The 13,978-nt window shown below is 43.5% G+C and overlaps 1 protein-coding gene across 3 annotated transcripts in view; it reads right to left on the reverse strand.

Moving 5' to 3' along the window:
* Nucleotides 1–4,146: 4,146 nt before the first annotated feature.
* The window catches only part of YPEL2 (yippee like 2), a 57,852-nt gene continuing 48,020 nt past the window's right edge, over nt 4,147–13,978 (reverse strand). For all 3 annotated transcript variants that reach the window (XM_036879527.2, XM_036879528.2, XM_036879529.2), the window contains exons 3-5: nt 13,595–13,638; nt 12,507–12,615; nt 4,147–8,821 (exon numbers count right to left, since the gene is read on the reverse strand). In XM_036879527.2, coding sequence (XP_036735422.1) covers nt 8,732–8,821; nt 12,507–12,615; nt 13,595–13,638 — 243 coding nt within the window. In that variant the 3' untranslated portion in view covers nt 4,147–8,731. The remainder of the gene's footprint in view (nt 8,822–12,506; nt 12,616–13,594; nt 13,639–13,978) is intronic.

The raw sequence follows: 13,978 nt of genomic DNA on the forward strand, positions 1-13,978 counted from the left end.
CCAGCCAGATGAATGACAGCTCAAATTCTCCTTTTGTGAAGGGACAATTTAAACTCTATTGAGGTGGCTCAAAGAATGTGGTAGGAAGAAAAAAAACTAATAAATTTCAAGAACATTCTGTAGATGAATTTTTGCTTCTGGGAATGGGAAGCCAAAGTTTTCCCAAGAGACTCCATTATTAAAACTATAAATAAAACGTCCCTGATGAACTGCTTGGTTGCTGTGCCTGTGTGGCCTCGCTCTGGAGAAGTGGCTCAGAATCGGAGGAAGGCAGTCCAGGGGAGGCCGAGGTGAGCAAGTCTGAGAGCACTGCCTCCTCCTGTGTGCAGCCTGCACATCGCAACAGGGCACAAGGAGAGCGAGCTTGATTGAAGACCGCTGAAGACGGTTCCTATAAACATTTTTAACAGCATCCAAAATGCAAGGATGTTTTCTTAGCTGACGACCTTTTTTCATTCTATAAACATACACGGTCTCCTCTAGAAGTACCAGCCAAGTAGTGTGATGCAGGCACCACTAACTAGCCTGACTGTCCAGATGCTCGAGGTTCCAGTCCAGTTCTGCTACCTACCAGGCCCAGGACCAAGTGTTGCTGACTCATACACCCCACTGGGTGTCAGTCTCCTTTGCAGATGTGGGTCACAGGATGAATGTTGGATCCTAAATATCCTATGTGTTATCAGTGCTCATCACAGTGAATTCCAATCACTCTGCAAAGAAAAAGACAAGTGACACTTGCTAAGGCCTGTTTTTTATCTAGGCAATGTGCTGGGCACTTTATGGCTATTACTTGATCCTCACAATAACTTATGAGTGGTTGATGTCATCCCTGATTTGTAAGTGATAGGAAGTAGTCCTGAGAATTGCAGAGACCTCCTCACAGTGGCTAATATACAGGCCTGCAGTCAGGCTTTAAGTCCCCATCTGTCCAACTCCAAAGCTAACCTTCTTTCTGCTTTGACCCTGCTAATTTCTGAGCTTGAGATAAAATATCAACATCATTTTAAATCAAAATAAATATAGCTCAATTGTTCTATCATTGTTTCCAAATAATTTCCTAATGCCTTGAAAAGTTCAGCTTCTCTAGCTATTCTGTCATTAAAATGATCCTGTATCACTGGGGAATTAGAAGTATCTTCATGTAGCATGAACTTTGAATTCTTAGCTTATTCTAAGCTAGCCTGTAGAGTTATCCCCAAATAGCCCCACAATGTTGTCATGCGCTGGATACTTCAGTCACTTCTACGTGGGCAAGTTTTTGGATTTTTATCTTTTAAATCTGTCTGAAAAACTGAAAGCAACACTCGTCCCCCCCCCCCAAAATAAGCACAAAATCATAGCACAGCAATCAATAGGCCTGAAATCCTATAAAATGAAGGCATAGTACAACTCAATCCTTACTCAGTTCTAAACTCTTGGTTCCCAATGGAAAAGCCAGGGTTTCCATTCCATAAAAGAAAAATAAAACATGATAGAACAAAATTGCCACGACATTTTGGGTGTGTGCTAGGTCAGATCTGCCAGAAAGTTTCCTATTTGATAGTTATGCCTGTTTCCTGAATGGCAGGCTGGGGCCACAGATAAGGTGTGGGCCTCTGAATCAAAACAAGAGTTAAAAAAATCCCAGATCTTCCATGGGCATGTTATTTATGCCCTTTGAGCCTCAGTTCATTCCCTTATAAAACAGGGATATTTGTTTCATAGGATTGTTGCAAAATGAAACAAATAGTGCATAAAGAGCAAACAGTCCTCTTCATCCCATTTCCAATTCAAAATAGACTTGAGGAATCTGTAATGTTAACAATCATTTTATTACTGACTCCCTACTATGTGCCAGGCCATGGGCCGAGCCTTTCTGTGCATTACCTTTTAACTAAGGGAAACCAGAATTTGAAACCAGGTGCTCTAACTCCAGAGCTTGCCCTGTGCCCTGCTCTAGGTTCTGATTAAAGGACTTATGAGCAATTGCTTCTGCAGGAAACAGCTGCCTGTGAGGGTGGTGGCTGATGTGGCTAGATATTTGGCCAACAATAGGTAGGCTACACATAACCCTTTGTTCTCCTCCTCTGCAGAATTAGCACTACTGATTTTCTGCTCCCTGGGGTTAGTTTCCTGACTAAAATGAAGTACATATTATATGTCAAAAAAAATGCTTGTTGAATAAATAAATGCATATGATGAACTGAGCACTCACAGTGAAACTATTTACTGTACGTTGGAACATTCAGTGCTAACCTCTTCTCCATTCTCCCCTTAGGGATACTAACACGTTAAACAGGTATTTTTTTAAAGCTGTTCATTCTCCACATCCACATTAATGCAATGTTCACCAAGCATTTATTAAGTACTACTATTAATTAAGGGGCCAAGGATTACAAACGCAATCCATTAGAGTATTAAAAAACAACAAAGCCCAGTTTATACTCAGCTATGAAATACACAGTATTTTTCATTAGCATTGATCTTTGTGGCTTTATTTATGTTAATTTTCTAATTTGCATTCCATTCCCCCAACCCTTAATCAACAGTCATAGTGGTGAGACTGGGAAAGTGTCCAGTAGTCACACTAGAACTGAGAAGGCTGGAGGGAGAGGCTGACATTTGGAACACAGTACAGGCAAAGAGCATAGGACTGTGAAGTCAGGCTATGATCCCTGGCCCTGTCACTAGCAATGAAACCTTGCAAAATTCAATTTCATCACCTTCAAAATGGGGGATAATAAGCATTTGTCACTGCGTCCCCACAGGGCAGTGAGGATCTCCTAGGATGATGTGAGGAAGGCTCTCTTTGCAAGGATCTTCAACGAGGTTGTGTAAGCAAAGCACCCAACACGGGCTGGCACAAATCAGACCTTCAGTGAAAACTAGTATTCTCACCTCACTTTCTCCCAGCCTGACCCCCAGGACAGCTGCTGCGGGATAAAAACTTGGAAGGGTGAGGACTCAAGGACTGCTGGTTTGAGACTAGCTGTCTTGGGCACATGTTATCTTTCCTCTCCTCCCGGTCTGCCCAAGAATGAAGTGCCAACAGGTATATCCACTGAAGCAAAACAGGTCACAGGAAGACGATAATACACTCAAGGGCATATCAAAGTTAACTGCATCCAAGCCCAGAAAATTCACAGGAAGTAGAGAAGGTGTTTCCTATTTTTTAGGAAATAGGCTTTTAAAGTATCATCACCAATGTGAAAACACACAAACCTATACACATACTTGTGTGGTTTTAATATCCTTTCTTTGCCATTTAGGTTGTCTATGCAAGGTGGGAGCTCTTTAAGTTATGGAGGCAAGCTTTTGAAAAAGTACTTTAAATTATAGTATAAATTGATGTCTAAGCAAAAATGTTTCATCATTAAATAAAGACACCAGAATATAAAATTGTACTTACAGCGACTAGCTATGCAAGGCTGTGTGCATGTGGGCAATACAGGAGGAAAGGTACTTGGAAAACAAACAGCTGATTTATTAGGATGGTTGAATTGCCTCACCCTGTGCCTGGAACCTAATAGATGTTTAATAAATATTTGTTCAGTGAGCAAAAACAGTTGATTTCCATGTATTATAACTGAATTTTACCTTTCTTTGTTAACCAATTATTCAGAGATAATGCTGCCTCTTTTTGACATAGTTTTATTGTTTTACTTATTTTTTCCCTTCACCTAATGCAATCTTATCTCCAAAGCAATCTAAAAATATGGGGTTTAGTAGACAGAAATAATAAAGTGCATTTCTGATATCTAAAGCCAGGAGCAGCATTTGTAGATAAGCAGGAGACATGATTGTTATTCATTACTGGCCAACTGTCCTTGAAAAAAATAACCCCTCAGGGTCTCAGCTGACAGATCTGTGAATGGGGTTAGACAGATGACCTCCTACAGGCCTTTTAGTTACTTTCAAAGTTCAATGTAAAGATAAAACATGCTGGGTCACTCGCACTGTTCACCATGTAAGAACTTGTTCGTTACGCTTCAGAAGATTGGAGACTGTTGAGAATTAGGCTTGGGGTTGATTAATGATTGTGCATTGAGTCCCCTATACAGAATTTTATTGTTGTTAACAACCATTTGATCAATAAATATGAGAGATGCCCTCTCAAAAAAAAAAAAAAACATGCTGGGTCAATTAAGACATGATCCCTCTAAAGAATTAGTATTTGAAAATTTTATTTTCTCAAATGAGCACCAACACAGATTGGAAACATGACAGAAACAATTCACTTTTCTCTAATACTGAATCACTAGGTACAAATACAGGAAAAAGGTGAAGACGAATTATTTGAAAATAATTATCTTTGTTATTGAAGCAATGTGACCTGAAAAATGCCACTACCACCACCAACAAAAAAGATAAAGAAAGAAAATAACAAAACCCAAACCCAACAAATACCGTTTGTAAACACAAGCACAGACAGACAGATTCTGTACTGAAAGATAGTCTCGCAGGTTGGAAAAGGGAACGGAGTCTTACTTTCACCAAAACGTTATACAAAACAAACGGGCAGACAGAATTTGGTAAAAATACAATAGCTTGTTTCTTCATGGCTTTACCTTTCACTGCTGGCAGATTTCATGACTGTATTTCAATTCAAAAATTAAAGATCTCTTTCCTTTACCTAGACCACTAGCATGTTTTCTCCTTTGAGGCAGACTCTTTTTTAAAATATACAAGTTAATTGTGTTCAAGATTTGATTTCCCAGCCTCTTTCTGAACCTGAGGCAATCTGACCTTAAAAAAAAAAAAAGCTGTTTACCTACAAGGTATGTGTATTATTTTATTCATGCTCTCTCAACCCAAACCAGTTAATAACGTTTAACATGACGTGGCATCTACCACAAGTGGAACCCTGGGAAACATGATGAATGCACACTCACATCTCAGTTAGAAACACAGACTTGGTTCTGCTTGATCTTCCTGAACAACAGATTTCCTTTATAGTCTGTAAAAGCTGAGAACACAAAGAAAACGGAGCCAATCAGCAGCAGCTCCCTGCTCAGGATGACAAAATCCCTATGGTTTGTGCTGCTGGTCCACTTGGAAACAAAACAACCAGAGAGACACAGAAGAAAGACCTTATGTGCCCAAGGTGTAAACTGTAACTGTAGGTATAGTGTCCTCAATTAACAAGAAAACAGGAGGCACAACCCAAAGTGCTTTGTACCACACACACACACACACACAAATACAAAACAAAATCCCAAATTGTTAGAAATTTTCCCACAAGAGGAATCCCTCTAAGTTGTTACTAAATTTTATTTTATTTTATTTTCTAGCCAGTACTGGTGCAAGAAAATATTTCAATTCTTAACCTGGTAATGTACTGCAGAGTCTGTGCCATTGGGGAAAAATGCAGAGAGACATTACTTTATTGCCTCTGTCCAGATTAAAGTGATAGAGATCTTTTTCTAAAAAAAAGAGTACATTGGTGATCACTGTTACTCTTAAAATATATTTCAAGAAATGTGGAGGAAACCATAAAATTAAAAAATGAAAATAAAAAGTGCTCTCAGGGGATCTGAGAAAACAGCACCAAATATATTATTTAAAAAATTAAATATTATTTACAAAAGTATATTTCACAAGCAACTGTTTCCTTTATATATATCCACTGGAAAATCTTTTGATAAAGGGGACACCTCTTTTTCATACACAGACCCACCAGTAAAGATTCATTCTATCCTGTCTCATGATTTCACTACTGTCGCAGGAGTTGAGGCAGCACTCAAGCCCAGCCAACAATCTGTGGGCGTTAAGTTTGGCTATATTTGATTCTTGTCAAGTCAACCCATCAGCAGCCTGAGACGAGTAATATCCCAGGGAACAAGGCCGCCAGGGCCGTATGAGCTCGGGTGGCACAGGGGAGATGGAAATAGTCTGCCCGCTGGACTTCAGCTGAAAATGAAGGCAGCTGCTGGCTGAGGTATAGAACTGCATGCCTTCCCCTTTCTCCCTTTCTCCTTCCAGACTCCCTGCACTCTGTCTAAGCTTTACCACCAAACTCCAATTCCCTGAACCTACCAGGAGTGAGTGGACGAGGTCTTTGGTTATGCTTTGAGTCAATAATTCGGTGAGGAAATTAAAGAATGAACTGAGGCCATGAGTTGATGGGTCTCCGTCACGGGGCGGTGGTCTCTCCAATACTGCTGGATGGTACATACACAAGCCATGAGTGGAGCTCAAGTTATAAGGAGCACTTTTGGTTTCACTGACACAAAGGGAAAGCCTAGTGAATTGTTTTTTTCCTGTAGTTATGGAAAAACCAACATTCTACTCAGATCTCTCCCACCAAGTATGCGCCATGTACCCACCAGATGCTCAATGGAGAGTCATCAGAAAAAAACAGAACCAGGGTCTAACTGGAGCCTGCTCTGATCCATGCAACAATCGGAGGTCCCATCCCCAAGGGACAACAGTGGCACACTGTTCTGCTCCTTGAAAACTGTAGGACACCCATGTCCCATTTCTGTGTCACCACACTCCATTTTTAGTTTTAAAGACAAAACACCTACCCATATTTAACCCCTATTTTCTTCCTACGTAAAGGAGTTTCAATAGCCAGGATATTCCCTGAGCAAAAAGGCTAATCAAAATCCATAAATGAAGGCCACTACCTTCACAGGGGACAGAGAAGGGAACCTCTGATTTCTATGCTGGCAAGCCAGCTTGGGAATGTGAAAGTGGAAAATATTTTTTATCGAAATCTTGGGCCTGGGAGCCAGAAGAACTGTTTCTCTGAGAGTGGAAATGAAATACTTCTTCTGAACCTTAGTCTGCTTTTTAGTAATGTGGAGAGAACAACTTAATCTCCCAGGGCTACTAAAGCACCAAACAAAACTCGATTTCTAAGAATCCTTTTGTCTCACAGAGGCCGTCTACGGGTAAACACAGAACTACCCCGCTTGCAGTCGGGCCTGCTGCCCACCACGGCCAGGCCAAGACCACGCCTAGCTCAGGTCCCCACTCTGCCATCAGTACACAGAGGCGCCACAAGGCATTTTCACCATGGACTCACCCACTGCGGGAATTTGGTTCAATTCTGAAAACGTCCTGGGTTGGCTGCTTGCATCTTGGTTAATCAATTTTATAATGCTTGTCTCCCTGAACTCTTTTATGACTTTTAGAGTGAACTTTCCTATAAATCAGACTACTTGGAACTTGAGATGCTGAGAATTACATAACATAACCTATACATATTTTAACAATAATAATATTTTCAGTCTAAGCAATGAAATTAACTCAGTTAAATGAGTATCAGTCATGCACCGTATACTGGCTGAACTGCTGCAGAACAGACTTCACAGTGTTGACTAAAATGTAATGAATTTTTCTCTTATGAGCCTTATAGGGATTTTTTCTCCATTTCCCAAACAGTGAACTTTGGATGGTGAGGTGTGTGTGGGGGGGGGGGGGTAGGAGGTAATGCTGGAATCTGTAACTTGATGTTTGACACCAAATCTAAGCCCTCCCTAATGCTGGACTGCTCTGACAGCTCTCTCTCAAACATTCAAGTCCAAGGAGAACAGCTAGGGACACGAGGAGTCTAGCAGCCAGGTCATCACTAAAGCTCAAAACCTTCGTACTTTGTTTTCCACAATCTACAGTAAATTGGAGAAAAACACCTAAAACTCTATGTACAAAGAATTGCTGACCTCACTGAAGCCACTGCATACCAGAGAAGATACACCTATCCCACAGTGGGTCAAATCCAAACTATCCCTGGCATCGCCCCACCCCACCCCTTTCCTTGCCACAATGCTCTTCTCTTATTAAGGGTCCAAAACAAAGGTCAGACACTCAGAATTGCTAACTGGTTCTACTTTTTATTTTTTCTGGCCCAATATCTGAGCTGTTTCTGCAGGAGCTCCCAAACAGCAATCCTCTTTGTTCCCTGTTCTGCTCAATTACTGCTTTGATTTGGTTGTTGGTAAAAACTTTTGGGATGTTTGACTCTTGCACCCATTGCAAATGGCCGTCCCCTTTCCTCTCACCTATGGTGGCTGAAGAGGCAAGAAGAATATTACCCAGAGGAGCATGAGGCACCAGAGCCATCAAAACCCATCCGGGCTTTTCCCAAGCCACTCATTGCTTCCAGGATACCCTCCCTCTGAGCCCAGGAGAACCAGGCCCCTGCCCCGCCAGCTGGAATCAGGGCCACTTCTCGCACTCACATGCTGGCCTGGCACATATGGTCAGAGAGAATGCAGTCATGAGGTATTTTTTTTTCTCTTCATTCTTTTAGACAAGTTGATTATTTCAAGCCTAAGTTACTGGGGCTCCAGGAGCAGCACAATTTTGTTCTTACCTCTACCTTCTCATCCCCTGCCCACCCCCAGGATTCTCAAGGTCCCCCCTTTCCCTTTCCCTTTTCCTCACACCCCCATGCTGTGCCACTGTTCTCCTGACAAGAGGCCATCAGGGAGCTCTCACGTGGGCCCTGAGACCCTTATCAAGGTGGGCTGCCGCCATGCGGTCTGTCCTTTCGTTGTTTTGTTTTCAGCCAACACTAGAACAGAGAGAGAAGCCAGGATCAACTCACAAACAGATACAAAGCAAAGAGACAGAGACAGCGATTTAGAGGCCAGTCACCAGAAAGACGGTGTCAGGGAGGGGGAATGCCCCAGATGGCAAGGCCCCTAAATGGATGGAACCGAGGGTTCAGTCACTCCCTCACGCTTGGGTAGAGTTCGGTTGGATGGCATTCACGTGGACACTGGGCTGGACGGATGCACTCCAATCAGTCCCAGCCATTGTCCTTGATCATGTGTGCTAGCTCAATGATGTATTTGCCTTCTTTATATTTCTGGCTGCTTTCAAATGCGTGTTCCTAGAAAACACAAAGAAAAAGAAAATACACTGAATGACCAAAGACAAGCAGCGGACATTTCTGAGACAGGGGCAGAGGTGAAGCCAATTGACAGGCATCAAGACCACTGAAGCCTGGCCCTAGCTTCATCCACACTCACCGAGAGAACTCACCCACTCAAGCACACTATACCCCCTTCACTTAACTACAGCACTAAGGAAACACTGGGACTTTCTCAGGATATACAACAGAATTGAAATATTTTTAAGTTGAAATATTCTGGATTTAAATGTTCTAAATATTTACAATAGAATTTCTTCAGGATCTTTGCTCATTCAAGTCTTTGTCCAAATGTCACCATCTCAGTAGGTCTTTCCCAGCTACTCTACTTAAGGTCCTAACTTCCACCCACCCCCTCTCTGCTTTCTTGTTTTATTTTCCTTCACTGTGCTTATCACTTTCCAGCAAACACTATAACTTGCATATCTGTTTTGTGTATTGTTTACCTCCCACTACTAAAATATAAACTTCCTGGGCAGCAGCGATTTTCATTTGTTCTCTTCACTGCTGTAACCCTAGTGCCCAGCAGACTGGCTGACACACGAGAGGTCTTCAGTATATAACTGCTAGGTGAATGAGTGCCTATGCAGCCTTAGAATCTTAGGGGAACTTGGTTTCGGATACTAACCAGAAATCTGCCCTATGGTTATATCCATAAAGTTTCTTTTGCCATATTTTACACTGTACTTTGTTAGGCTTAGATTCAAGACACTCAGGCAGAGGGGCAAAGTACTGTGAGGCCAGACAGGTCTCCTTTTAATTTCTTAGTGTTTCTATGGCAGATGTGTTGAGCCCATTTTAGTTTTGCTGCCTTTCTCTAGGGAGAAAGGAGCTACATGAATTCCAGGCTGAAGGACCCAGCAGCCCTCAAGCCCCTGCCAGCTTCCAGGCCTCCTGAGAACAACTCAGCAGAAACCACCCAACAGGTTACAGTCCCCAACGTATAGCCCTTATGGGCTCTCCCAGCTAATGAGCCCCACAGAAAGAAGGCCTGCACAGGTGTAGGATCAAAGGATATTTTACTTGCGGACACAGATATGTAAAAGTCCTGGTGTGCCAGCTGAGAAACACTGGTCCTCAGAGTGATGGGAGGGCTAAGCTCGCTGTGCGGAGGATGTGGACGTGAGCTCTTTCTTGAGTCCCCCGAATTAGTCAGTGACTAAATCCCACTCTGCATAGGTTCTGGGCAGCATTAATATGAACTGCATTTTCTGTCCTAGAGCTCAGGGGCTTTGGGTTTCAGAACAAGAGTTCAGACTTGAGTCTCTTGGGGAGAGGGCAATCATGCCACAAAGCAGGGAGAGGAGAAAAGAGAGGAGGGGCACCAACAAAGAAAGTGCCAACACATCACGCACACACAAGAGCCATGGGCTCAGCAGTAATTTCCCTGAAGCCTCATTATTCCTCAGCTCTGTGGGTTGTGTGATGTGCACACAACAGAGGAATGTGGTTCGGGAGTAAGACCTACTGTTCCACAGCAGTTTGCTCAGGGGAAGGGGAGGGAAAAACATAGCCAGGAGAGTGAGTGTATCCCCATTAAACAAACAAATAAAACCAAACAAAAACTAAACAAAAACAGCCCCCGAGCCACAGGGCACTTGCAGAATGTCACAACTGGACTCCAGTGGACAGAGCACGAGATGTGGAGTCTTACATCCCAGACTGAACTCAGCTTCTATTGCAGCCTAGCATTGGAAGTCTCACTTAACCACTCAGCTTCCATTTACAATTTATGAAATTGTAAACTTTTGATTTACAAAACTGGGATAATTACACTTACTTCACAGGGCTACTGTGAGGGGCAGAAGAAATGATGGAATGAAAGACTGGAGCACTGGGCCTGGCATACAGAGGTGATCAGTAATGTGGGGAGACAGACGTTTCTCAGTTTTCCTGTGCACATCACTATACCTTCAGGCTGTTTCATCTGTTTCCTGCTTTCCTCCTTGGTATCAGATTGTAAACACCCTGAGGGCAAGGACTGGATCTCATCCCCCTTTGTATCCAGCACAGACTTTCAATAAAGCTTTAACAAAGAGTGAATCATTTTACCTGAAGTTAGGAGCAAATCCAGCCCACCCAGATTTGCCTTCTGTCCGTAATCCTGCACTTCTTCAATGGAATAAGATGGCAAGAGGTTGAGAAAAAGAGAAGTGGCAGACCATTTCTAGATCATCAAAACCAGAACTGTGGCCCCGGCTTACCCAGAGGAGGCCAGTGACCACAGCGGGGGAGTATAACAGCAGAGGATGGCTTTTCCCACAAGGAACAACCAAGGTGGCCCCAGGGAGCTGTGGCTAAACCATCCTGGCATCATGAAAAACACTGTCCAGGATTTTTCTTTCTACTCCTGAACATGTCAAGGGAGATGTGAAAAAGAGGAATCTAAAAGCAGTGGTATAAGGTTTGTAAGCTGGTGCATTTTTGAACTTTATTTAAATGGAATCATACCTTTATGTCTGGCTTCTTTTGCTCAACATCTTTTTTTTAATAGGCTTCATATTTTTAGAGTTTAAGGTTCACAGAAAAAAGGACCAGAAGTTACAGAGACTTCCCCTACACTCCCTGCTCCCACACATGCAAAACCTCCTGCACCACCCCACTATCAAAATCCTGCAGAGTGGTACATATGTTACAATCAACACACCTATGCTATCACTCTGTGGGCAGTTGTGACTACTGCTGAGCTACCTAACTGTTCGCATGAGCCAGCCCCACACTGTCCCTGTACAACTGACAGGGCAGGGAATTTAGGGCATTTTACATGGAGTAAACTGTCCTCCCAAAGACAGGAGTGCATTTTTTTAATATCCCCACAATGGCAGAGCAGAGCAGAACATTGTGCAACTATGTGCCAACAATAACACAAGTTCATTTTCACTGAACACAGATACCTCCTCACCCTGGCAAAGAACTGCTCACTTTCCTGGGTACTAAGAAGATGTTAAACATATTTTTTGAGTTAAACAATGAAGGAATGAATGTCCAATTGAGAGAGTCCAGCCATGACTACATCGGACAGTGGACATTAAAGACCATAATGTTTGATGGTGCCTAGCACAGGGCCCAGGACCTAAGAGAGGCTCTGTGGACATTCACTGGGGCATCAGAGAGCATGTGCTCTGCGGGCAGAATACCACCTGGTCTCCTTTCCATGGTTTGGCTCTGCAGTGGCTGGGTAACACTGGACATACTACTGACCTACCTAAGCCTCAGTTTCCTCATCCATAACACAGGGATTAAAATATGACATCTTCTAGAGATGCTGTGAAGAAGAAATAAAATAACGTATGCCCAGAACACACAGTAAGTAGTCAGGAAATGCCATGTGCTATTGTTTAATGGAAAGGTAAAGGTAGGAAAGGTAGGTGTGTGTGTGTGTGTGTGTGTGTGTGTGTGTGTGTGTGTGTGTGTGTGTCTGTCTCAGGGGCAGGGGGAAGAAATGTGTAGCAGGAGGGGACTATCATGAAAAGGGAAGAATGAGTGTAGCAGACAGGAGTGTCAGGAACTGCTCTTTGGGCTCAGTTTCCTGTCCTGGTCAAAGACCACAGGCCGTAGAAAGCAAGTGGAAGAACAGCATTCTAGTGTGAGGCCCTCAGCTCCTCTCAGAGCCCTCTCTCTATCCACCAAACTCCTCAGTACTTACATATTTCCAGCCCAGGGTGGTTTTGCAGTTTTCACAGTAAATGTCTGCAACCGCATGCAGTCCCGTTAGCAGAACGCGCTCCTCGGCAGGCCCGCAGCCCACATTAACTCTACGCCAGGGACACAGAGAGAGAACATGTGATGAGTCCCGTGTCCATCATCAGCTGTTCAAGCTAGGCACCGAGCAAAAAATAACTGAGCACGGTTGCCTCAAGGGAAGCCAGCACTACAAAGAGCATCGTTTATAACCGAAAGCAATAACCACCCACAAAAAGGAGCCACGGGGAAACATCTCAGTTAAAATGAATTTAAGACCTGCAAGTTCTGATTCAGTGAGTCTATGAAAAGCCACCTTCATGGTTGAGACGTTGCTTGGAATTTTTCTAATAATGCTTCTTATCTTGGACTACTTAAGGGGATGAACTGACAGCCACAGGCACAGGTCCTCAGGGCTTACAAACTGGATGCAGCCAAAGATGCCCAATGTGACGATGTCCAACACAGCGGCATGGTCTTGTCCTGATCACGAGGATGAGTGAGCCTGGGTATCAAATACACTATCCTCCTTCCCAGATCACGAACTGTCTTAGGCTGGACACGCTAGACCTCTGTTTTCACAGTACATCAGGCTTACCCAGGCAAGAGGCTATAAACTGACGTGAGTGATACTGAGGGCCATGCTGGCCACGGCTGCAGTGGAAGACAGAGATTCCACTACCCGGGCCTGTCCTCCAGCCTGAGCTCCTGCTACAGATCACAGTGTCATTTGTTCGCCTTTTCTCTTCCCCAGTGACACATCTCAGACCGGGTTATGAGGCCCAATGTTGAGGCTCTTTCAGAAGCACTTCAGCTCCTTCCCTATGAGACTACAGCCCTCTGCTGTGCCTACTTCAGGGAATGAATATATTATTTTTAGCCAAAGATGCTGTCCCCCAAGTGCCCCAAAGACTCCTGGCTGCTAACTGCAGAGAGTAATGTTGCATGGGGTTTTTACTGTGGCAGAGAGAGCAGGGTCCATGGTTTAAGGGTTGCTCTTTCACCACCCCTCAAAATGTGCACCAGACAATGGATGTACATTCAGACACTCACACGGAGTTAAAGAGGTATGCTCGTCCTTGACTTCCTTGGAACAACTGAAATGCAAGAAAACAAATTCAGTTAGATACCCACTTCACCCACCCATCTGGGAAACCAGCCCCAAATTACAATAACCATGACTTTCTAGGACTGACACAGCAAAAAGGGAGCACTGGTCCAGTTAACAGTCCAGCTGGCAAACAGCACGGTGGGGTGGGGAAGGCAGAATAAACAGCCACAGAGCTCAGGCCAGACCATTCTTGGCTTGTTTCCTCTAGCGCAGGTGAGCAGATATAAAAAACCCAAACCCAACAATATCATTAAAAACTCCTTCCCTCCTGACATCGGCTGATATAAATAACCCACTTGGGATAATTAATCCCCATCGGCCTTTCC

The sequence above is a fragment of the Manis pentadactyla genome, chromosome 4, assembly GCF_030020395.1.
Source record: "Manis pentadactyla isolate mManPen7 chromosome 4, mManPen7.hap1, whole genome shotgun sequence".
NCBI lineage: Eukaryota > Metazoa > Chordata > Mammalia > Pholidota > Manidae > Manis > Manis pentadactyla.